The sequence below is a fragment of the Thamnophis sirtalis genome, unplaced genomic scaffold (genome assembly GCF_051295495.1).
Source record: "Thamnophis sirtalis isolate CommonGarterSnake01/CBP01778 unplaced genomic scaffold, rThaSir2_p1.2 scaffold_4, whole genome shotgun sequence".
Classification (NCBI taxonomy): domain Eukaryota; kingdom Metazoa; phylum Chordata; class Lepidosauria; order Squamata; family Natricidae; genus Thamnophis; species Thamnophis sirtalis.
In genome coordinates, this window is record NW_028261384.1 from 121,590,722 (window position 1) to 121,617,170 (window position 26,449).

Sequence of the window (26,449 nt, forward strand, 5' to 3'; positions counted from 1 at the left end):
GCTCTAAGTAAACAAAACTTGGTTGGGCATAATACCCTAAATTAAATCTCAAACATAAAGGCATATTTATGTTAAAAAGCATGTTTATTTGGTAAAATTTTACAAAGAAAGACAAAAAAACCCCACAATGGTGGTAATACAATCAGAGGACAATAAAAACACACACACACTAATACAGATTAAAATGAACCCAAAGGGGTGGATGGGAAAGATTTATATAGTATTAATATAGAACTAGCCAAATTCTTTAACGTAATATTAAATCTATACTATCAGGAAACATATTTCTCCATCTTATCATTTTTACAACATAAATGTATTTCAGTTATTGGTAGGAAACACGTTTCTTGAAACTACTTATTAATATTTGGAATGCTGATTGTTATTGTACCTTTACAATTTCCTTTGAAAAATTCTAGCCCTGATAGAGGCATTTCTAAATCATTCAATGTTTTTATAGTATCATTCACAATTTCATTTCATCTGTTTTTCCTAAAAGCTATTGTAATATAAATAATGACTTATTTATAAAGAAACATAACCACATCATCTGAGTCAAAGAGGCCTCAGCTTTCTTATACCAACCCACAAAAAACTGATTCTCATCCTATTTATTTGAGAACCTTACAAACAGTGGTAATACAAACAGAGGAAAGTAAAAATACATACAGTGATAGTGATTCTGTATAGTTCTTCTAGTGGATTCACTCCAATCCTAAATATACTTTATGTTTCTTAAAACCTTGTTTTTCCAAAATTGGACATTCAAATTCATGACTCCATTCATCATATATATTATGATCCATATTAACTTTTATCTTTTTAGTTTCAAATAGAATGAAATTGTTATTTTATTTCAGTTCCATCTCTTCAACATCCAAATCTTCCATGTACATTTAAAACTGCTAAAGCATCTGAGCCATATTCTGTGGCCATATTTACATGCTTTAATTGTATTATACAGCTAGTCCTCGACTTACAACAGTACATTTAGTGACCGTTCAAAGTTACAACGGCATTGAAAAAAGAGACTTGTGGCCGTATTTCACAGGTACAACCTTTGCAGCATCCCCATGATCATGGGATCAAAATTCAGATGCTTAGAAACTGTTTCATACTCAGTGGTGGGTTGCAGGTGGTACGCCCCAGTACTGGAGCCTACCTGGAGCGCCGGATACCGTTCCGGTACAGTGCTCCGGAGGGCCCATCCACATGCCCAAGATCCTTACCAGTCTTTTAAGTCTTCCGCACATGCACATAGCATGTACAGCGCCTGTGGAACTCTCCGCTGAGCAGCTGGAGCATTGCGGAGGCTTGTGGAGGCAGTAAGGCGCATGCGTGTGCTGCGCACATGTGCGCATGCCCTTGCCCTTCCATGTGTACACCCCCACCGGTTGGAATGGGATCCGGAACCCACCACTGTTCATACTTATGACCATTGCAGCATCCTGGGGCTCATGTGGTCACTTTTTGCAAACTTCTGACAAGCAAAGTCATTGGTGAAGCCTGATTCACTTAACAACCACATTAGTAACTTATCAACTGCAGTGGTTCACTTTATAACTGTGGCAAGTAAAGTCATAAAATGTGGGAAAACTCACTGGCAAGCAAGTTAATGGTATAAGCTGCATTCAGAACATAGAATCTGAAAAAGGATTACAGTACTTATCAGTTCTTTGATTAGTATTGTAATCCTTTTACAATAGGTCGTACAGTCTTAGTTTCCTCACTTCCAATGAAATATTTCTCTCATCTTTAAATTAGGATTAGTCTACAATTTTATTATGCAGTAGAAGTGACAGACTGGTCACAGTAACAGCCACATGACAAAAAGGGGTGGAGCCTATTCGACAATGCTCCTTCCATCCTCCTCATGAGAGTTTTCATCAGAGGTGGGTGTTCACGGTTTGGCCTGGATCAGGCGAACCGATAGTAGCGGAGGCTCTGCTCACCTGCCCAGATACTTCTGTGCATGCGTGGACATGTACGCGCACAAGCGAACCGGTAGTAAAAAAAATGGAAACCCACCACTGGTTTTCATGGAATTCCAGATCAGAATTTAACGGCTTTCCAATTAATTAATGCATAGTTGCTTCTAGCAGTTTTCAAAGCTGGGAAGATTGAAGCCTCTGGGGATTTTATCCAAGTACTTGTGAAGTGTTAAAAGGAGCACCCATTAACACTCTACATAAGAGAGGAATCATCAAGAACTCTCCATTCCACAAACAGGTAGACGTTAAAAGAAAAATCGGTTATAAAGCAAATTAAAGCCACTGTCTATTTGGCCACAATGAATTGAAAGTTGGCCAGGGTGAATTGAAGGGACTTATCACAAACCTTTCTCAATAGCATGCCAAAATCTTAACACAAACTAAATAAAATCAAATGAAATCCTATTAGATTAAAATATCTACTTAGAATTTTACCAAGGAGGTTATGATATGATATGTAATAGGAATTAACATTGATAATGTAACCACTTTTTAACATCCAATGTAAACCTATCTATATTAAATTCAACATACTGAGATATATTTTGGGAAAAATATAATCTCACATAATGTATTCAATGCAGGTATATTATAAACAGCAAATTCTAATAGCAATCCTGATTGTATAGTAATTGAAAAATGTGGATCCTAAAGGAACAAGCTGATTTCCCCCCAACATTTTAATACTATTTTTGATGGAGTAGCATGAATATAAACTATAGTGCTACATAGCTCCTACAAGCTTTGGTAAGGACATTAAATAATTCTCCAGAATAATCAAAATCAGCAGCATCTAATAAAAATCTATACTCAATTGTACAATACCCATAATATATTGAGAATATCTGATCTAAAACAGCTAAAGGTTCAAAAACTATGGGGTAATGGAAATTGCTTTGGGTTCCATGATGTAACTCAATAGATGCATGAGAGAGATCTCTGGACTCACTCTACTCAGTCTACTTGACGACTTGAAGATAGATAGATAGATAGATAGATAGATAGATAGATAGATAGATAGATAGATAGATAGATAGATAGATAGATAGATGATAGATAGATAGATAGATAGATAGATAGATAGATAGATAGATAGATAGATAGATAGAAGACTTCACCTCCCAGAATTCCTCAGACAGCCATGCTACACTAGACTAGATGATCCATCTTTCTTTAGTTTTAGATTTTGGCACACTACTGAGAAAGTTTTTGTTTCGGGATAAGTTCCTTCAATTTACTCTGGTCAAACTCCAATTCATTTTAGCCAAACAGGGCGAGACTGTGGCTTTAATTTGTTAAATTTTCCACGTTACAACCAACTTTTCTTTTAACATTTACAGGTTTGTGGAATGGAAGTTTCTTATTCCTCTCCTGTGTAGAGAGTGTCAATGGGTGCTCCATGCTGGTGAGGAATTCTGGGAATTGAAGTCCACCCGTCTTCAAGTTGTCAAGGTTGAGAAACACTCTCTAGGTGAAGAAACCCTGTGGTAAAAAAAATCTGTGAATTTGAAAACATGCTCCAAAAATGTAGTTTGAACAATATCAAAAGCCTTTTCAACATCCAGCGCAAGGCTTAGTGCCAAGGCAGTGATGAGAGGAGGGGCAATGATAGGGAAGGAGATTCAAGATTTTGTAAATTGGTTTACCAGACTTCACGGGTAAATGCTGGTTGAAGACTAACTGCTTCCTTCCTCCACCCCTCCCACACCCTCCCGGTTCTACCACAAAACCGCGGATGACAAAATCGCGGTCGACGAAAGCGCGTATGTGACGTCATCACAGCGCGACGAAAAAGATAGAAAAAGATAGAAAAATGTAAAAATAAAGCTAAAACCTTCCCCTAACCCCCCCAAACCTAACCCTAAACCTAACCCTTAACCTAACCCTAAACCTAACCCTTAACCTAACGCTAAACGTAACGCTAACGCTCTAACCCTAACCCTAACCCTTAATCTAACCCTAAAACTAACCCTTAACCTAACCCTTACCTTTATGTGAATCGGCTTGCTGTAATTTAATTTTTATTTCAATTTTTCGATCTTTTTCGTCGCGTTGTGATGACGTCACATACGCGATTTCGTCGACCGCGCTTTTGTGGAACGCGCTTTTGACGGGTCACGCACCCTCCCAGGCTGCAGAAGCAAGAATCCAGCAATTCTGCTGGAAGGCTTCTGTTTCACATGCAACATTTCTTTTGACTCAGTTTTAAGACCCATAGATAATAAGAAAATTTTAAATGTTAACAAATCCTGTAGGAGGAAAACCATGTTAATCTAGGGTAGCCAAAGATCCAGAGTAGCCTAGTGGCACCTTAGATCAGTAAATGTTATGAAAATATAGTGTATGTGCCTTTTAATTGTTTGCCTGAAAAGGTGCAACTTGGCTGATTTGAGCCTTATCAAATCTCCCTCTATCTTCCATTCCAGCTTTGTGACAGGCAGAAATTCAGCAGGTAGTGAACACCCCTAAGCTTCATCCACTGAGTTCTGCCCTATAAACAGACAATTAATCTACCAACCAGCTTCTATTCACCTTACAAGCTCTTTAAATTCTGTATCCCTATCAACATTTGCTTTTTCCATTGCAACCCATTCTCTAGAAAATCTGGGGGTTCTACTTCCCATCTTTCTCTCCCCACCCTTTAATTTGACTAGCAGGGCGGAGAGAGGAGAGAAACAGGAAGGAGAGGAGGGGAGATAAGGAGGGGGAGAGACTATATAGGACCTCGACTGTGCCTGGAGACATCACTGCCAAGATGCTTCTGCTGCTTATTTTCCTGGCATCGTTCTGGCACATCCCTCATATTAAGGCAGGACCGTCTAGGGTTCTAAGATCTAATTCCAGAGACATGATCAAGGGGCTGGTGAGTACAGATAAACTCAAGAAATCAGGAAAAGTGGGGAAGGGTCCAGTGTTAGGATAAATAGTTGGGTTTTTGAGAATAATCTCTCCCAATTTCTCCCACCCAAAAGGGGGAAAAAGAGGCTGAATGTGAAGGAAAGGGAAAAACAATATTTTTAGGGAGATTATTGGATTGAGGGGGGGGCTATTATTATAAGGCAGAGGAGGCAGATCATGAGTTGGGGAAAGAAATTGGTGCCTGGGATTAAGAGACAAAACTTGGGAGATAAATAGAACTCACCAGGGAGCATTATAATAAAGGGTGAATGGGATTCACAGATTTGTTGTCTTTTGTAGCATTTTGTTCCCCTTTCAAGAAAGATCAGATTGACTCATCTCCTTGGAGTTTCAAATTACAGACTGCCTTCAGGCAGGAAATCATTGATCCCTAACATCAGTCCCCTTCCTCTTTCTCTACCCTTGTAATTCGGCCATAAATTATGGGAAATTGGGGGCCCTGAGTGCAGAAACATGTTATCAGATTTACAGATCTTTTTGATCCTCTTTCTCATTATCCAGAGGATCATAAAGAGATGCATGCAGTATATGGATCTGTTTTTTTTCAGTGCTGCCAAAGATTGGAAATACCTGGAGCATTTACATAGTGTTTCTGTTTCACATCTGCAGATGTGATTTACAAACACATGAAACCATAACAGGATTGGTTTGATTCTGACTTAGCATCTTGCATGAGTCAGTTGTGATTTTTTAAAAAAATCAAACCATGCTTTTTAAAGCTCCCAGACATTGTAAGTTCATTCAGAACCAAATTGCCTTTCAGATTTGGGATTTGCTGACTTTTAAAGTTTGGCCACGGGGAGGCAGACATCTGTTAGGCTCCCAAATTCCCACATTGGGAAGCTGTGGAATTCTTTGTAAGCCTTTGCCAGGTGAAAATTGCCACCATCTTTTTCCTGATGGGAATTTTGCCCTTGAATACTTCTGATCCTTGCAAAGGCACTAATTTTCATCACGGAGAACAGTGATTCTTGAAACTGTTCGTGTCTAAGCAGCTAATAAACGTAGAAGAGTTTTGTGAGAAATTTTAGAAAGTGTGCATTAGGGCACTTGCCATTACTGTTCTTGGAAATGCTGAACGGTTACAAGGCAGTGAACTACTACATGCTTTGTTTCATTTCAGCTCAGCGTTTTTGCTACCACCTTGATTGTACTGCCATTCAGAAATCCAACGTTTTACTGCTACTATATTTTAGTCTTTAAATATCTCTAAATGCCTTTGGAGATTCTCAGTCATCCAGGTTATGGTTGGTCCAAAGGTGCTTTTTCAAGAGGCAACTGGACTTTCTTGTTTTTTCTTTGAAGATGTTTTGCTTCTTATCCAAGAAGCTTCTTCAGCTCTTTGAAGCTCCTGAAGAGCTGAAGAAGCTTCTTGGATGAGAAGCAAAACATCTTCAAAGAAAAAACAGTTGCCTCTTGGAAAAGCACCTTTGGGATAACTTTAAATATCCCATTTTCTGTTCGTTCTGTTGGAGAATTAAAGTAAGCTACAAGTAGTCTTCAACTTACAATCATTCATTCAGACACCATTAGTTACAACGGCTTATGATTAGTGCTTGTATTTAACAATCTTGCAGCCTCCACATGGTTTCATGATCAAAATTAAGGTGCTTGGCAACTAGCAGGAATTTACAACATCTCCATTTATGAACTTCCCAGGCAGTGTCTGAAAAGCAATTTCAGTGATGGAAGAAAGATTTGCTGAATGATCTTGTGATTCACTTAACAGCTGTTTGATTCGCTTAACAACGACAGAGTTTCAGTGAAAAAAATATTTTTTAAAAAAAATTAGATTTTAATCTTTGATTTTGATTTATTTACATTTTAAGGTAGATATATTTTTGTATGACACTAAGCCACCCAGAGTCAGCTTATGGTAAGATGAATGGCCAATAAACTTTATAAATAAAGTCATAAAATTGACCTCAACTCACGTAGCAATTGCCCTGCTTAGCAAATGGAAATTCTGGTCCCAACTGTGGTTTATAAGTTGAGGACTACCTGTGGGGCATAATTTGAAAATTTGAAGCTTTTCTATCCAGCTAACTGTAAGGTTTTTTCTTGGAAAATTTGGGATGATTTAACATCACCAAGTTAACAACAGTTGGGATTACATTGTCTGTAAAGATGCTTGATTGAATCCACTTTGAGCCAAACATCAGTAAGTTTTTTAAATCCTTTAATTTTTACTCTCTGGACTGAATCAGCTCTATTGGTATAAACATAATAATATAGGCAATTCTCGACTTACTTCAATTCATTTAGTGACCCTTTGAAGTTACAAGGGAACGGAAAAAAGTGACTTATGGCCGCTTTTCACACTTACGACTGTCGCAGCACCTCCATAATCACATGATCCAAATTCAGCCTTTTGGCAACTGACTCATAGTTATGACCGTTGCACTGACCCAATGTCACGCGATCACCTTTTGCGGCCTTGTGACAAGCAAAGACAATGGTGAACTTGTTGCTAAGTGAAGAACAGCAATGATTCACTTAACAGTTACAGCAAGAAAAGTGGTAAAATGGGGCAAAGCTCACTTAACAATGGTCTTGCCTAGCAACAGAAATTTTGGGCTCAATTGTGGTCATAAAATGAGGTCTACCTTAGTATAAAACTATAAGGGACACACTGGAAAGGAACGTTTGCATATCTTGTGGAAATATATCCTGCTGCTTGGTGCCTGAGCTACTCCACAGAATCAATAGCTAGAATGGAATTCCTTTGTCTTCGTCCACTGCTAAAACTGAACTAGCTTCAAGCCGAGTTAATTGCTATTTCTCTTAATGTATAATAATTTGGCTGACTTGCTTGAAGAAGCAATTCTCTTGTAAAAGTGCTATCAATTTTGCAGCGTACTTAATTTACCAGGAATTGAGTAGTGTGGCTAAACTAGGGATAAATATTTTTTTACTTTGGGTTAATAAAGCACAGTTCATCTGTAAAGTCTATGATTTCTTCCCCTAATACCTAATGAATTTGCAGAATTCATTTTTAAAAAGAAATATTTCCTGAAAGGTGCATCTTGGAATAATTCAGGAACTGTCAACCAATACAAATTGGAAGAAGAAATTATGGAGTGAATAAATAAATACTTACTTGTGATCCTATTTTATATACTTTAAAAGTGCTCTTCTGTTCTGCTCCAGCTTCCTCTCTGTGAAACAGAGAAAAGCCCAGCCCAGCTTTCAAATCTATTTTGAGGACAAGAGCAATAAATACTGCAAGTGTTTTAAAAGTGCCTTCTATGAAAGATTAATAACACACTTTCGAGTGGTTTTTCTGTTCTGCAAGCATGATGGAAACTAATAGAAACTCTCTCCCGCCTTCCACCCCTAAAATCTCATCTCCTCTATCCTGTGCCTCGTTTCCTACACTTTCTTCCCTTCTTTGGGAAGAGGCAATTCTAAAAATTAGTATCTTTGGAAGGAATCCAGTGTTTCCTGGCTTGGACCAAGCAGCTGCCTTTTTTCATCTTTCCTTCCGGTGGAAAGCAATGTTGACTAGCTGCTTGACCTTTTCTTTTTGAAAAAAGGACAACTAACCCAACCAGCTGCAAACAGCAGGGGTTGTGTGCATGGCTCTTATACATCATTAGATAAGATACAACAGGGGGAAATTGGCCCGTCTTGGAAACTGAGGCAAAAGGGTGGTTGTAGGGAGGTCGCCAGGGTCTCGAGAAACCAGGGGGCGGCTCTTGGATTCTGCAGAAGCCTCCATCGAGTCAAACAAAAGAGGCTTTCAACGGACCAGGGGGCTGTGGTAAATTGGGAATGTATTAAACTGAGAGCCCTCAGACTCAAAAGCTGTTCAGAGCCCCCCTCTCACTTCCTAGAGTGCCATCTACTGGTCATAAAGAGAGTTGCAGGCTGAGAATTATTTCCAACTGCCAGCAAGTTATCCTTTTAAAAGGTGTATCTGGGATGATTGTCTATGGCTAAAGTATTGTCCCAAAGCTGCTTTTTAATACTTATTACTATGGTTTGAAGTAGCACGCAAATTACTTTGAATGTAAGGGATGATTGCACTTTTATTCTTTTTTCTACCCAGTCAAACCAGCTGAGATTTACATCTGTGTGCAGGGGCCTACGGCCATACAACCAGTTTATGATGCTTTTGCTGGAAAATCTGTGTTTACCCAGCATGCTGGGTGGGGAATCCTGGGAGTTGTAGTCCACACATCTTAACATTGCTGAGACTGAGAAACTGCTGTCTTACAGAATGCTTATGGGGGGGGGGGTGTTCCACATTCCTGCTGCTTTCTGTTCCCTAAAGCTGGAAAGATGCTTTGGGGAACAGCTTGTTCTGGATTCTTCTGAAAGCTGAAGCCAGCAGCAGAAGCCATCTCTGTCCGAAAGGGAATGGGAAACCGTTTTGAGGCTTCCTCGGTTCTGCATTCCAGTTCTCATTTCTTCGTAAAGAAGAAGGAACCATTGCTCTAATCTAGAAAAAATGGAACGAAAAGAAGTAATGAATCCTCTCGAGGGACAGCCCTTCAGGGAACTGAGGAGAAAAATAGCTCTTCTGGCACCGCCTCAAAAGGGGGATCCCCAAGTGTGAACAGAAAGAGCAGCACAGATGAAAACAAGAAGCTCCTTTGGGGATTTTTGGGCTTGAATTTCCCTAGAGCAGCTTGCCTCAACTGAGCATGCGCCAGATAGGTTGGAACTGCAATTCCCAGAATGCATTGCTAGTATGCAAGCCAGGAACTCTGGGAAATCTAGCTCCATGTAGTAATTATTGCTACTAATGCAGTACTAATGATATTACTAATGTTGTAGTAATAATCTAGTAACATGTGTGATATACATATATTAATTGCTTCTTGAAGGAGAAATATAATATATATATACATACATACATACATACATACATACATACATACATACATACATACAATCTATATAAAAGCGAAAACCACTCATGCCACAATCACAAAATCTCCAGAACCGTAAAGCTTACAAACTTGAAATGTGGCACGTATGTTCCTTTTGGCTTCTAGAATCTAGATGCTGGCTATGAAAGGATTTTTTGAAATGACCATCAGATCATTACTATTTATTATATTATTATTATTAACACGCTCTGATGCTAAGGAGCTAGACATTCTATTCCCCCGCCCAACCTGAAAAGAACTCTAGCGAGAAGGGGATAGGATAGGATAGGCTTCTGTGGGGCAAGCCTGAGAGGGAGAGAGGGAGGGGAGAGGCTGATCATAACTACTCATTAATTTTCAAGCTGTGTGTTAGTTTATCAAGCCCTCTACGAAACACATAGTTTCGTAGAGGAGCACCAGTATTCAGCCAGTTGCCTATATTGGAATATCTGACATAGAACCTACAGTAACCGTTCCCAGTTATGATGGTGATGAAAAAAGTAACTTTATGGCCAATCCTCATATTTACAACTTTTGCATATCTGTAAAGCAAAGGGAAACTGAAGGGAGATTGTAAGCACCGTCATTTATTTAGCAACCACTTCATTTAACCACTGACTTGCCAGATCCAAATTGGGTTGCTGGACAAGGATTACTTGTACTGCGCTAAGATATAACATCTATGTTCACATAATATGCCCTAATTAGATCTTACAATTGACTGGGTTCACACAACTTGCTCATCCTTGAGCAGGGTTTACAGGGGCAGTGTTCACACGCCATCTAAAACCACCATCCACAAAAGCAAGCTGCATTATTGCTTGCAGTATTGTATGAATACTAGCTAGTGCAGTTTGTTTCATTTTCACTTTTGTCTGTTTGTTGAACTCTGGGCGAGGGTGTTTCAATCCATAAGCTACTAGTAAACAAATTATGGTCTCGTGAACAGATAGTCCCTGACTTACGATCTTACAATTGAGCACAAAATTTCTGCTGAAAGTCTGTAGAGATTTTCAGTCATCCAAGTCATGGATGTAAAGGTGCTTTTTTAGGAAGCAGCTGGACTTCCTTGTTTTTTTTTCTTTTGAATACATTTTGCTTCTCATCCAAGAAGCTCCTTCAGTTCTGACAGGATCCTTCCATTCCCCACTATCTTGCCAGAGCTGAAGAAGCTTCTTGGATGAGAAGCAAAACGTCTTCAAAAGAAAAAAAACAAGGAAGTCCAGTTTCCTCCTGAAAAAGCACCTTTGGCACTAAGCAAAACAGTTAACCGAGTTCTGCCCCATTTTACGCCCTTTTGTTGCCACAGTTGTTAAGGGAATCACTGCAGTTCTTAGGTTCAGTAGCACGGTTGTTAAGTGAATCTGACTTCCCCATTAATTTTGCTTGCCAGAAGGTCACAAAAGGTAATCCTTTGATTCTGGGGTATTGCAATCGTCATGATTCTGAACCAGTTGCCAAGCATCCAGATTTTAAACAAGTGGCCATGGGAATGCCCAATGGTCATGAGTGTGAAAAACCATCATAAGTCACCTTCTCGGTGCCATTGCAATTTTGAGCTGTCATTAAACAAATGGTTGTGCGAATGTAATTCTCGCCGCCTTAATTCTACACATAACTACGGCAGCGAGAATTACATTCGCACGAAATTGGAAAAATACACCAACAGAAGAAAATGTAGCAAAAAGAATACTAGAATGTGCAGAGATGGATAGGCTCACGAAAGAACTAAAAGAGAAAGAAGAATCTGAATATTACTCCGTATGGGATTTATTGTATAATTGGCTAGAGGAAAGGGGAAGGGGGGAGGAAAGCAAAAAAGAAATGAAGAAAGATCAACAAATCAATAGACAACTACAAAACAGCTGCATAGATAAAGGAACCAAACTAGGGAGTTTTCCTGGCTCATAAACCCTTAAAGCATCCTGCCGGAAAAACAACTTGGAAAAGGGGAACAGCCACCCCCTACACAAGGCTATAGGAATACTCCACAGATAAGATAGAGACAGGAGCTTGAACCAAAGAACGCTTTAAAGATCACGTTGGTAACAAATCTTTGTCTCTGATTGAATAAACTTTGTTTCTATCTGCCTAAAATGTATATAATACTCTGAGCCACTCTTCCAGGGTGTGGCTATTCCTTACATGCTTTTGTTTGTATGTTTTGGGTACAGTTTTGTCACCCAGCTTTTGCTATGGCCATAAATAAAAGCTGATACTTTTTGCAAGCCTCGTCTCAAGTCTCACTCTCTTTGGCATCTCAGTGGCTCGGGGTAACTGCTGTAACCTTACACTGTCATCTTGCCTGTCTGCTGTCTGATACATCTTGTGAATTGTGTCCTCACAGCAATGGTTGATGCGCTATGGCTATCTTCCCCAACCTGATCCCAGAGCAGCAAATCTTCAAAGCGAGGAGGAGTTATCCACTGCTGTGAGAACGATGCAAAGGTTTGCAGGAGTGCCAGTAACCGGAAAACTGGGTAGGTGTCTCTGTCCACTGAAGGATGCTGGTGTGAATGTAGGGTTACTGGACAGCCGACTGCCGGTTGCCAACATTTAGCAGTTCAAATCTTACTGCCTCAAGGTTGACGCAGCCTTCCATCCTTCTGAGGTGGATAAAATGAGGACCCAGATTGTTGGGGGAAACAAGCTGACCCTGTAAACCGCTTAGAGAGGTCTGTAAAAGCACTGTGAAGCGGTATATAAGTCTAAGCGCTATTGCTATATGACCTGCCATATTTTCCTACAATGAAATTTGAAAAGTATGTCATCATCAATTTGATATTATTGTTAGCATAAGTTTTTGAAGGTAAAGATTACTTGGAAAAATAATTGCAATTGAAACAAACAGTTTTTCTGAGGCTGGAAAAAATAATTTCATATTCATGCATAGGTAGGTCCTTTAATGATCCTTCAAAGCTACATTGGATCTGTTTCTGGACCTACTGATTCACAGTTCCAAGAATTGCTCTCTAGGTCATGTGACCAAACACCAACTGGGCAACTGGGCCATGTTTACTGTTGTTTGCTGCCTCCCGTGTTCATGTGACTGTGTTTCATGAGGGTATTGGCAAAACAGGCATTTTCTTTTAACATGCTGCAAAAAGTATAATAAAATTGATTGTGTCATGTGAGCAACTTGTTTTACAACTGTCGTGACTTATGACCTTGATAAACAGGCTCCATTGTAAGTCAAGGATTAACTACATGCCTACTTTTGTTTTGTAGTTTTTCACTATAATTTTTGTTTCAAATACCAAAAAAATATAACAAATTAGTTGTGCCTTCCTTTCCAACACATTCCGTGTCTTCCTTTGCCTGTTCAGAAGTCTAGATACATTATGATGGAGTCACATCATGCTACAAAACCACCTTCTTCTTTCTACCGGTAGTAAACTGGGATAAGTAGAGCCTCCAAGGTCTTCTCCTCCTGATCCGTGCTCCGTAGCTTCTATTATACTTGTACTAATTTTCTGAATTATGTCCTTTTTCATGGCTTTGAATGTTCTTCAATAGCTCCAAACTTGATGTGACACCATCCATTGAAACATTTGTGGCCTGACATCCCCTGTGTGCACTGGGTTAGGATTAGGGATGGTGATACTAAAGTCCAAGCAACAGTGATGGGTTCTTAGCAGTTCGGACCGGTTCAGCTGAACCGGTAGTAGCTTGGTGGCCTGGGTCTCTGCCGGTTCAGCTGAACCAGCAGAGACCCAGGCCTGCCACGCCCCTGAACTGTTTCTCATGGCAGCACCATCTTGTTTTTTTCTTCTGCTCATGCGCAGAGAAATTTTAGTTGTACTGCGCATGCGTGTGGTGTGTCCCTGAGCGAACCAGCAGTAGTCTCTGCTGGAAGTGGAACCCCACCACTGCCAAGCAAATGTCGTTTATACATTCTCACATACAGGAGCTATACAGGTAGTTCTTGACTTACAACCATTTGTTTATTTAATTAGTTAGTTCTTCATAAAATTTAGAGACCACCCATTTTACCTCAAGATAACGGTTTAGTGACTTTTCAAAGTTATGCCAGTGCTGAAAAAAAGGAATTTTTGACCATTTTACACTTACAACCGTTGCAGCATCCCTATAGTCACATGATCAAAATCTGGTTGCTTGGGGCTTAGTATTTATGACGACTGGAGTATCCCGGGGTCATGTGATCCCCCTTTGTTCCTCCTGACTAGCAAAGTCAAAGAAGGCAGATTCACTTAACAACCGTATTACTAGTTTAAAGTTGGAAAGTGGGGCAAAATTCACTCCAAAACTGTGTTGCTTAGCCACAAAAATCTGGGGCTCCATTTTGGTCATAAGTCGAGGACAGATTGCAATTCTTGTTTCCAGGTCAGAGGAAAGAAAGGGACCTTGAATTAAAATCAAAACATGGAAGATACAGCTTTGGTCCCACCGTTCCACTCTCTCTTTTGCAGATAGTGAGACTTTGAGAATGATGAACAGGCCTCGTTGCTCCCTTCCTGATTTCATTGGCACCTCGGAGTTGATGCGCCGGCGACGTAGGAAGAGACGCTATGCCCTGAGTGAAAGTTCCTGGAAAAAGACCGACTTGACATGGCAGTAAGTCTAATAATCCCATCTCCTTTGACAGAATAGGCCTGGGAATGCAGTTAAACTAACCACATCTTGTTCACATCTGGTACCATGCTCAATAGTAGTAACTGTGAGAAGGATCTTGGAGTCCTAGTGGACAACCATTTGAATAGGAGCCAGCCGTGTGCAGCAGGTGCCAAAAAAGCCAACACAGTTCTAGGCTGCATAAACAGAGGGATAGAATCAAGATCACGTGAAGTGTTAATACCACTTTATAATGCCTTGGTAAGGCCACACTTGGAATACTGCATTCAGTTTTGGTCATCACGATGTAGAAAAGATGTGGAGACTCTAGAAAGAGTACAGAGAAGAGCAACAAAGCTGATTAGGGGACTGGAGACTAAAGCATATGAAGAACGATTGCAGGAACTGGGTATGTCTAGTTTAATGAAAAGAAGGAGTAGGGGGAGACATGATAGCAGAGTTCCAATATCTCAGGGGTTTCCACAAAGAAGAGGGAGTCAGGCTATTCTCCAAAGCACCTGAGGGTAGGACAAGAAGCAATGGATGGAAACTAATCAAGGAAAAGAAGCAACCTAGAAATAAGGATAAATTTCCTGACAGTTAGAACAATTAATCAGTGGAACAGCTTGCCTTCAGAAGTTGTGAATGCTCCAACACCAGTGGTGGGTTGCAGGCGGTACGGTGCTCCGGAGGGCCCGCCCGTCTGCCTGCAATCCTTACCTGTATTTGAGCTCTTTGGCGCTTCCGCACATGCACACGGAGCACATGGCGCCTGTGCAATGCTCCACCAAGCAGCTAGAGCATCGTGAAGACATCACAGGATGTAAGGGCGCTGCGCGCATTCATGCCATGGACGCCGGGCCTTGTTGCAATGGAATCCAGAACCCACCACTGTCCAACACTGGAGGTTTTTAAGAAGATGTTGAATAAACATTTGTCTAAAGTGGTGTAGGTTTTCCTGCCTAAGCAGGGGGTTGGACTAGAAGACCTCCAAGGTCCCTTCCAACTCTGTTATTATATTCTTCTTTCCTGTGTTTTTTGTCTTCCTGCGATTTGTGTTTCAATAGCTCCATTTGTCATAGGAGTCATAAGTGAACATTTTCACTAAATTGAAAATGTATTATTTTCAGTGTGCAGGTACTACCGTAGTAGAGCCTGCCCTAAAGTATAGTCGTAGTAGTTGACAGACATAAAGCAGATCAATCATGTGACCAACCTGATTTTACGACCCGTTTTGTGGAGGTCATTAAGTGAATCCATGGTCATTAAGTGAACATGTTTTTTTTAAAGCAAACTCATTGTTTGCTATGGAGTGTATGGCTGAAAACAAGAAGTGAAAGCCATTTATTTATTTTTTGCAAAAATGTAAATAGTATTCATGTGACTGCGGGACGCTGCAAATGGCTGCCAAGCACCCAAAATGCAGTCATGTGACCATGGGAAATTGAAGTCATTGGAACTCTGAAACATTTGTAAGTACCTTTTGAGGCATCCACCACAACTGCAAACAGTCGCTTAGTGACTGGACATAAGTCAAAGACTATCTATATGCTGTCTTGTTAATTTCTTCCCTGCTCACTTTTGTTATCTACTTCTCATTGTATAACTTACTGACTGGGCAACTGATGGAGTGTCAGGTAGTCCTCGACTTATGACCACAATTGAGCCCTCAAATTTCCATTGCTCAACAAGACAAGTGAGTTTTGCTCCATTTTACAACCCCTTCTTGCCACCATTGTTAAGTGAATCACGACCATTGTTAAGTTAACAGCAATAGCTCTTGGACTTATATGCCACTTAACAATGCTTTACAGCCCTCTCTAATCGGTTTACAGAGTCAGCATATTGCCCCCAACAATTTTGGCTCCTCATTTTACCCACCTCGGAAGGTTGGAAGGCTGAGTCAACCTTGAGCTTGGTGAAATTTGAATTGCCAAATTTCAGGCAGCCAGCAAGCAGCAGAAGTAGCCTGCAGTACTGCACTCTATTCCCTCGGGAATAGGGCAGCATACAAGTCGAATAAAACCTTCAAACCTTCAAACCTCTAACCAGTGCGCTACCGTAATAACGTGGTTGTTAAGTAAGTCTGGCTTCCCCATTGACTTTGCTTCTCAGAAGGTCCCAAAAATTGACCACATGACCCGGGACACTGCAACCTTCATAAATATGAGCCAAATGCCAAGGGTCCAAATTCTGATCACGTGACTACGGGAATGCTGCAAGGGTCGTAAATATGAAATGGTCGTAAGCCACCTTTTTCTGGGCCATTTTAACTTCAAACAGCCACTAAATCAGGGGTGTCCAAACATAGGAATTTTAAGACTTGTGGACTTCAACTCCCAGAATTCCCCAGCTGGGAATCCACAAGTCTTAAAGTTCCCAAGTTTGGACACCTCTGCACTAAATGAATGGTTATAAGTTGAGGACTACCTGTATTCTGCCACAGCTGTTGCACCCATTTGGAGTAGAGCTACTATAACTGAACGCGTCGATTTCATCCATTTCTTGTGTCTTTTTTGTTTTGGAACCTTTATTCATTTTGTCACAACCCCATCAGTAATTGCTTCTCATTATTCCTTGTTTATTGTGACACTGAATACCACAAGCTGGGTAACAAAAATGTCCTGTAAGAGGATGTTGCCTACACGTCCTGTTTGTGGGCTTCCAGTAAGTCTTTTGTTGACCATCTTGCAAAACAAGATACTGAACCACACAGAGCTTTGCTGTAATCTCATCCAGCAAAACTCATCTGGCGTTACCTTATTCTTTCCTTCTCTTCTTTGTTTCCCATTCCAGCATCCGTTCCTACCCTCAATCCTCACAATTGTCCCGTGATCATATCCGGAATCTCATTTTTTATGCTTTTCGAGCTTGGAGCAATTCTTCAGCCCTGACATTCAGAGAAATGCCTTCTCAAACAGCGGACATTGTGGTGGATTTTGCGGCCTCTTATCACGATGACACATACCCCTTTGATGGGCCCGGAGGCACCCTGGCCCATGCCTTCTTCCCTGGAGAGCATCCCATTTCGGGCGATACCCATTTTGATGACGAAGAGACCTGGATTTATGATCCACGGAATGAATCACCAGGTATCTTCAGAATTCCTACACACCACTCTACAGGCACTGTAGAACTTTCTAAAAATATTATCCAAAGAACTCTTGACTAAAATGTCCTTTTTCTCCTGATTCCAGGCCATGGCACAGATCTGTTTGCTGTAGCAGTGCATGAGTTTGGCCATGCCTTGGGATTGGCTCACTCTTCTGTTAAGGAATCCATCATGATGCCGTATTACCAAGGTCCTGTTGGTTTGCCCCACCTCTACCAACTTTCTATAGATGACTCCATGGGAATTCAGCAAATCTATGGTGAGAGGCTTTGGTCTTATGAAAAACACAATTCTTTAATGTCATCCTCTTTCTGTCTGCCTTGACATATTTTTTTTCTTTCTTCTGGAGCATTTTACTTGTACCAACCACCGTTTCTCTATTGCTTTCCTTTCATGCTCTGCAATGACTATGGCAATTAGGGATCATGGATGTTGTACACAACAAGCTTACAAAAAATACAATTCTTTAATGCCACCCTCTTTATTTCAACCATGAGTGATATTTCTTCTCCTTGCTGAGACATTTTACTTGTACCAACCACCGTTTCTCTATTGCTTTCCTCTCATGCTCTGCAATGACTATGGCAATTAGGGATCATGGATGATGTACCCAACAAGCTGACAAAAAGCACAATTCTTTAATGCCACCCTCTTTATTTCAACCATGAGTGATATTTCTTCTCCTTGCTGAGACATTTTACTTGTACCAACCACCGTTTCTCTATTGCTTTCCTCTCATGCTCTGCAATGACTATGGCAATTAGGGATCATGGATGATGTACCCAACAAGCTGACAAAAAGCACAATTCTTTAATGCCACCCTCTTTATTTCAACCATGAGTGATATTTCTTCTCTTTGCTGAGACATTTTACTTGTACCAACCACTGTTTCTCTATTGCTTTTCTCTCATGCTCTGCAATGACTATGGCGATTAGGGATCATGGATATTGTACCCAACAAGCTTACAAAAAGCACAATTCTTTAATGCCACCCTCTTTATTTCAACCATGAGTGATATTTCTTCTCCTTGCTGAGATATTTTACTTGTACCAACCACCGTTTCTCTATTACTTTCCTCATGTGCTCTGCAATGACTATGACAATTAGGGAGCATGGATGTTGTACACAACAAGCAGCTAGGAGTAAGTTGGAGGAAGTTGTCTTTTTCTCAGGTCAGGAAGTATCTCATACTGCCTATTTGTCCATTTGATCTGTGGCCACCTTATTATTTCTCTCCTGTTTGTAGGTAGGCGACATCATAGTTCATATCCAGATCAAGACATTCCAGCGCCCCCAGTTCCCACAGCACCCCCGATCCCAGGCCTACCACCAGACAAGCCGGGAGAAAAGTGAGCCTCTTTTCTGATTGGTTGATCCTACTAATTCTCCCTTTCTTCATTGGCTCTTGTAAATATGAGGCAACAAGAATATAGAATGACAGCCACTGAGCCAAATCAGAGCATAATTGAATGCAGGTGATCCTCGACTTACAACCATTTAGCGACCATTCAAAGTTGCAACAGCATTGAAAAAAGTGACATACGATCGGCCCTTCTACTTATAACCATTGCAGCATCCTCATGATCACGTGATCAAGATTTGGGTGCTGGGCATCCTGTGTATATTTACAACTGTTGCAGTATCCTGGGGAATTGTGATTGCCATTTGCAATCTTCCCAGCTGGCTTCTGATATGCAAAGTTAATAAGGGAAGCCAGATTTGCTGAATGAGTGCATTTGTTAACTCCTAAAGCATTCCTGTCCATGGCAACTCGAAAGCAGGCCCAGGAACCCTGATTGCATGATTCATTAAACAACTAGAGTGGTTATCTTAACAACTGTGGCATAAAAGCTTGTAAAATCAGGTGCAATTCCCTTAAGAACCGCCTTCCTTAATAACAGAAATTCTGGTCCCAATTGTGGTCGTAAATTGAGGATTACTGGTATTGATCAAGGTTGCAGAAATACAGTAAGTTAGCGATGGGTGGCTTGCCACCTAGGTTTAAGTTCGTGCTAATGCCAACTGAAAGGGCAGCCTAGAAGAACCAACTGGGAATGGCCAGGTACCCAGGAAAAGGAAAGGAAAAACCCTTAATCAACAGCGCTGTGTCTTTTTGACAGGTAGAAATTAAAGGCTCTTGAACCACAGCCAATAGGAGATGAGCTAGACACTAGACAACATGAATAGTTAAGGCATTTGGGTCTGACAACTCGCCATGGCCCACTCACCACGAAGCAAAAGTTATTTAACACAGAAGAAATGGTGAAATGGAATCATTAAAGAAAGCAGGGACACATTGAAATGTGAATGCCAAAAATTAAAATAATGTAATAACTTCTAAAATAAGGAAATAAAATTTTTGCGTTGGCCTGCGGTAAGTTTTCACATGGTGAATTGCCCCTTGGTGAGTTGGCCATATCGAGTTGGCTGTGGTGAATTGGCAGTGATGAGTTGGCCCCGGCAAGTTGGCTATGGCAAGTTGTCCCATTCCGGAGGCATTTAATACAATACAATAGCAGAGTTGGAAAGGGACCTTGGAGGTCTTCTAGTCCAACCCCCTGCCTAGGCAGGAAACCCTATACCGTTTCAGACAAATGGCTAGCCAACATCTTTAGCAGCTGGGTTTCTAGGAAACTTTAAACAGCTGCCCAAAGACAAAAATTGTGTGCTGGTGGTTTTTTTTAAAAAAAAAACTTAATTTTTCATTCCTCTGTCCTTGGAGACTCTACTTGCTACTTTCACAAACCCTAAAAGTGACACTCTATCTTAGGTCAGCAGTGCAAAAGTCACAAGTGCACATTGGCTGCTTGTGGGTGTGTATGTGTTGTGTGGTCTTGGGGCTGCAGCTGTGAACGAGACTGCTGGTTTTTTTTTTCTGCCACTGCAATTGGGATTTGTCTGGAGGTAGACAAGAGACGAGATCAAAATACTAAAACTAAAAATCAAGAACAGGAGGGGTAACTATAATGACCTCATGCAAAATCCAGGGAGATGAAGATTGATATGCATATCTATAATGGGATGCAGAGGAGGAGGAGGAAGTGAGGCGCAGGGGAATTCTAGACAAGGCTTTTATTGTGCACCCCCAGGCCTCATGCATGAAATTTAGCATGGAAGGCAGCATTGTTGATTTTCCATTGGTAACTGACCCACATCTTCCCCCTGTTTCCCCTATTTTTTTCCCCTCCTACCATAAAGAAACCCATTAACAAGGGAAACAGAATAGCTTTGTTGTCTTCCTTATAGGGATCAGTTTAGAAACATTCAGGGCTAATGAAGAAAGCCAAGTTTGGTTTTCAAATCACTGGCCATATTTTCTCCCTGCTGGTCTCAACCTCACCCCAGTGAATCAATGGGTCCTCTTACTAATTCTCTGTCCTTTCCAGGCCTTCTTTGCCAGCATTAGAACGTTGTAAAGCCGGGTTTGATGCTATTGCTAATATTCGTGGCGAAGTTTTCTTCTTTAAAGGTAAGTCAAACACGGACATGTATAAGTAATCCTTGACTTACATCCATTCCAGACCAGAACTTTTGCTGCCAAGCAAAGTGGCTTTTAAGTGAATCCTGCTCAGTTTTATGACACTTTTTGCCATGGTTGTTAAGTGTATCATATATTCGATACGTGAATCCAGCTTCACCCATTGGCTTTGCTTGTTTAGAAGCCGGCTGGGAAGCTTGCAAATGGTAATCACGTGACCCTGGGATGCTGCAACCCTCACAAATATATTTAGCAATACGGTTGCTAAATGTTCAAATTTTGAAAATGTGACCTTAAGGATGCTGCAAGGGCCATAAGAGCCAGGACAGTTCGTAAGTCACTTTTTCCCTCCCACAGGGCTGTTGTAACTTTGAATGGTCACTGAATGAATGGTTGTAAGTCAAGGATCTGCCTCTAAAAAAAAAGAAGAGGCAGATTTAATCTCTTCTAGTTAAGGCTTTACTCTTGCCTGCTCAGGTTGAATGAATGGGAAAAAATGATGCTTTGGTACGATGGGCTGAGGAAGCAGGGAGATGGATGAATAAAAATGTAATATGAAAATATGTACCTGGACCCCCTGATGCTTCTGTCTTCCTTTGGAATCACCATGCAAATGACCAGTGGGTCAAAGAGATGTGCTTTTACAGAAGCAACTGGACTTTCTTGCTTTGTCTTTGAAGACGTTTCATTTCTAATCCAAGAAGCTTCTCCAGCTCTGACAGGATAGTAGTGGGGAATGGAAGGATGTATGTTCCTTGCAGAAGCTGGTCGTCCTTTTAGAGAACCCTTGAAGCACTTGGAGGTTTATCTTGGTTTATCTTTATTAGATAAACCTCAGGGTGCTTCAAGGGCTCTCTAAAAGGATGCGGATTGACAGCTCTCTACAAGGAACATAAATCCTTCCATTCCCCACTACTATCCAGTCAGAACTGAAGAAGCTTCTTGGATGAGAAGTGAAATGTTTTCAAAGAAAAAACAAGAAATTCCAGTTGGCTTCTGAAAAAGCCCCTTTGGGACAACCATGACTTGGATGACTGAGAATCTCTACAGACTTCCAGAATTGAAGTGGTTCCTTTTCTCTCCGAGATTTACAGGTAGCCCTCAACATATGACTATAATGGAGCCTGCCTGTTGCAGTTGTAAGTCACAACAATCATAAAATGGGTCAATCATGATGTGATTGATCTGTTTTTACGCCCCGTTATGTGCCAGTTGTAAATCAAATGCTGCAATTTTAAACAAACGCTGTGGTTGTTAATCAAACATTGGTCGTTAAGCGAAAACTGCAGCTGTTAAGCAAATGCTGCAGTCTTTAAATGAACCACATGTTCATTAAATGAAACAGTTGTTAATGTAGCTGTATTATTGAGCATCCAAAGTTTAATCACATGAACACACAGGGACCCCACTGTTGAAATTTTGAATCTAGGTTATAAGTCCCCTTTTTTGTGTTAGTCATAACTTGAGGGATTGCTAAGGGATCGGTCATAAATCGAGGACTATCTGTAAAATGGAAAAACCCATAGTAACTGGTTTTGTGGACCTTTTGAGTTGCAATGCTGTGATTGCTGCGGCAGGAAACTGCAGCCAACAATTATGAAATTTACTAGTGCCGCTTATTTTCTCTCCATTGGTAACGCAGCAATTCTAATCAATCATTGCTGATTTCTGGCAATGAAGGTATTTTTTTATTATTATTTTGAAATATTAGGAGATTTAAAAGGGAATGGTCATCTGTCCCCATCAACTTTGATTTCTATGAACGTAACCATATAATCTTTTGCAGAGAGACATTTTTGGAGGATACAGCCATCCCAGAATCTGGTTTCTTTGGAGCCAGCCCAAACCCTCCGCTTCTGGAATGGACTCCCCCCAGATTTCAAGTCAATTGATGCTGCGTATGAACGTGCCAATGACAGCCAGATCGTGTTTTTTATTGGTGAGTGTGGCAGATTTATTCAGGAGAGTCTAATACTAATGCAAAAGGTGGCTAAAACAGGAAAAACCAGCTTAAGATCAAGTTTTTAGAGGTCTTTTAATTAATCTGCAAGTCAGAATCCAGAAATGTTTAAGGTTATATGATTCTTCTTCGGTCAGCCATTTTAATGCCCAACTCTCACACCCGTACATAGGGAATAGGGAAACTATTGTTCTAACTAGCCTGTTTTTTTGTATGAATATCAATATCTCTGCTTTCCCAGGGAGATGATAGCCTGCTTCCTTTTCCAGGGGGAAGAGACAGACAGACAGACAGACAGACAGACAGACAGACAGACAGACAGACAGACAGACAGATACATAGATATCTGGGGGAGCTAGGTAATAGATTTTAAAAATATCTGTCTGAATGGACAAGAGGAATAAAATGCATGTGGCCCCAGTAGAAGTTATTTATGGAATCGAATGTGCATCTCTGTTACAGAATTAATTTCTTGTTTCCTCATCTTTGCAGGGTCCTCTTACTGGGTTTTTTCCGACACTCGAGTCAATGAAGGTTACCCCCGTCCCATATCAGATCTGGGGCTCCCTCGCAGCACTGTAGTTGGGGCTGTGTTTGTTTGGCCTCACAATGGTAAGACGTATCTCTTAGAGAAGGACCGCTATTGGCGCTACGATGATAAGTTGGGGCACGTGGAACCAGGATATCCGAAACCTGTCACTCTCTGGAAAGGAGTCCCGTCTGAGCTCGATGATGTCACTCATTGGAATGATGGTATGTTCTACTTTCTCAATTGCAGCAACTTTTAAGATGTGTGGACTTCCACTCCGAGAATTCCCCAGCCAGTAACCTAAAGTTGCTGAGGGCAAAAAACAGCATGCTTTGGCCTACTATACTGTATGGAGTCTCCAACAAGCCTGTTCAGGGCTGGGTTCCGGCTGCTGCTACTGCCAGTTCGCTCAGGGATGCACTGCATGCACTTGCTGTATGTTACTTTCGCATGCACAGTAGTAAAAAAAGGCTTCTGCGCATGCGCAGAAGCCAAAAACAAGATGGCGGTACCTATGGCACCATTGAGAGAACTGGTTTGGGGATGTGGCAGGCCAAGTTACTACCTATTCAGCCAAACCGGTAGGAATCCACTTCTGAGCCTGTTCCAGACTTTAGTTTTTTTGTCCCAATAATTATTAGTGACACTCAATTGCAGAAATTTGCTGTTTGGGTCCCACATATCAACGCACTGAACTATGCAGAATTTGGTACCAGGTAGAGGTTGTCTCCAACTTGCAACCATTTGTTTAATAATCCTTAGCATTTGGTGTACATATATTTATGGATGGTTGCAGTGTCTTGGGGCCATGCGATTACTGTTGTGACCTTCTGACAACCAAAGTCAATGGAGAAGTTGGATTCACTTAACAACCCCGTTACTAACTTAACAACTGCAGTGATTCCCTTAACAACTTGGGCAAGAAAAGTTGTAAATGGGGCAAAGTTCACTTAATAAGCATCTTGCTTAGCAACAGCAATTTTGGGCTGACTGTGGGCATAAGAACAACCTGTATTGAGTCTTTGACTTAATCATTCTCCCAGCAGTGCCAAGAATAACTGTCAGATACTGAGGCTCATCTTCGAAAATAAATTCACAGGGGAAAAAAGCAGGCCATATTTAAATGAGCATCCAGTTAACCAACTTCAATAGAATAGAAAAGAGATGGTAAACTAGAAAATCACAAGGGGGAGGGCAACCTTCAAGTCAAATGAATAAAATTCTATATCTGAGAATTCCTAAATTTAAGCGATAAAAAGTTTAATGGTAAACGTCAAAGGATATTCAGAAATGGAACTGTGGGGCCCTATTGGCATTTTTCTTCGGTCCATCATTTAATTTAAAAATGCCAGTGATGTGAGGAATTGTTCTATATTCCAAAATCCTTCCCATCCCCATTTCAGTTAAGTAATCTATGTCACAGGTGAAATATTTTAAAGGATATTACCAAACTCCCCCAGGAGTTATTTATCTTTCCAGTCGCTTAAAATTCATTCCATTTTCTTTAAATCATCTTCCAAGCTGAAGACGTCTTCCTCTCTTTGTACTAAAATATGTGTCTAGTACAAGTTAAAAGAGGCGAAAAAGTGGTCTCAAAAACAACCAAGGAAATTTAACATGATCCAATGTTCACAATCAAATCCTGATGCATTTATTTCCATAGTGAAGCATTGAGCCACTTAATAATCCAGGAAATTTAGTGGTCCAATCAAATATGCTCCTCCAAATTCAGGGACAAAAGGAATGCCATATTCATCCATTCATTCATTCTTCTTTCCCTTGCAGGCCACACATACTTCTTCAAGGATACTCATTACTGGCGCTTTAAAGGTGGAAATGTGGAGGCCGATTCAGTCCATCCACGCTCCATTCCCCGCGACCTGATGTTTTGCTCAGATCCTACCACCATCTCCCCCAGTGGACCGAAAACTGGGTTTAAAGGGGAGGATGGTTTATGCCTCTGTAAGTCAAATGGACAAATCAAAAACTCCTCCTTAGCTTGGATCTTGATTCTGCTTTGGATGATATGCTGATTGCTAGGTTAGCTATACGACTATGCACTTTACATTATAAAGAGGAGATGAAACAGTGGGGAAAATACAGTATTCCCTAGCAAAAGGTACAGGATACTTTTTTCTTTATTCTTTTGGTGCTCTCAGTATCCAATACCGACTTGGAGGCTAAGCTCCCATGCTCAGTTTCTGAAAAAGAAATGCTTACCTTAAAACTAACTTGGAAGTTTTAGATCCTAATCGTGAATATGTGATAATATAGTTTCTCAGGTGTGAAGAAAATGCATTCTGGGCATGCTCTGGCGTGCTGGCCTTTCTGATTCTGTCACATACCAAAAAGCTCCAATTCACCATTAATTAATGAAACCCTTTGAACTTTCCCTGATGGGAAGCAGATGAGTGTTTTTGTCGGAATACACAGAGTGTGGCTTTGTGAGACAACCCAGGAGCAAATACAGCAAACAGAGGTTTGTATTTAAATAGTAGTTTTATCTACAAAGAATATATACATACACATACTTTAGTCAGACCTCAAACAAATAGCAAACAGCAATTACAGCATGGAAGCACACATGGAGAAAGAGCTATATGCCCCAAAAAGGTCTTTTATTATTACACTCTCTTAAAGTTATATTAGCCCAAATGACCCATTCTCAGTATTACAACATTGTAGCAGCTGGTCAGCTCTTAAAACATTACCCTGACAGTTTTGGCTCAGAATTGGCTTTAGGATGTCACCAGAGGTTAGAGACCGGAAAGAACCACCTTTTATAAAAGTAAGTCTAGCCTGTGAATAAGATTATCATATTTTCTCCAATAAATAAGAAGAATGTGAGAAAACCAGGGGGTGAGGAGTATCTCGTGAAAGTATCTCATCCCCATGGACATTGACATTGTTACATTGTGTACTCGCAATTATGGTCTATGTATATTTGTGGGATAAACGCTATTTGGGACTTCTCAGGATTCTCTCGATTCTAAGCGAAGAGCCCAGGAAT

General features: G+C 40.7%; 1 protein-coding gene across 1 annotated transcript; it reads left to right on the plus strand.

The window, feature by feature from the left end:
• The first annotated feature begins 4,743 nt into the window (after positions 1-4,743).
• MMP25 (matrix metallopeptidase 25) lies at positions 4,744-26,449 on the plus strand. Its single transcript, XM_014076560.2, has 10 exons — positions 4,744-4,854; positions 12,135-12,267; positions 14,218-14,362; positions 17,156-17,451; positions 17,557-17,730; positions 18,719-18,821; positions 20,859-20,941; positions 22,737-22,889; positions 23,403-23,663; positions 25,225-26,449. The coding sequence occupies exons 1-10, from the start codon at positions 4,747-4,749 to the stop codon at positions 25,470-25,472; spliced, it is 1,704 nt and encodes a 567-aa protein (XP_013932035.2). The 5' UTR covers positions 4,744-4,746; the 3' UTR covers positions 25,473-26,449.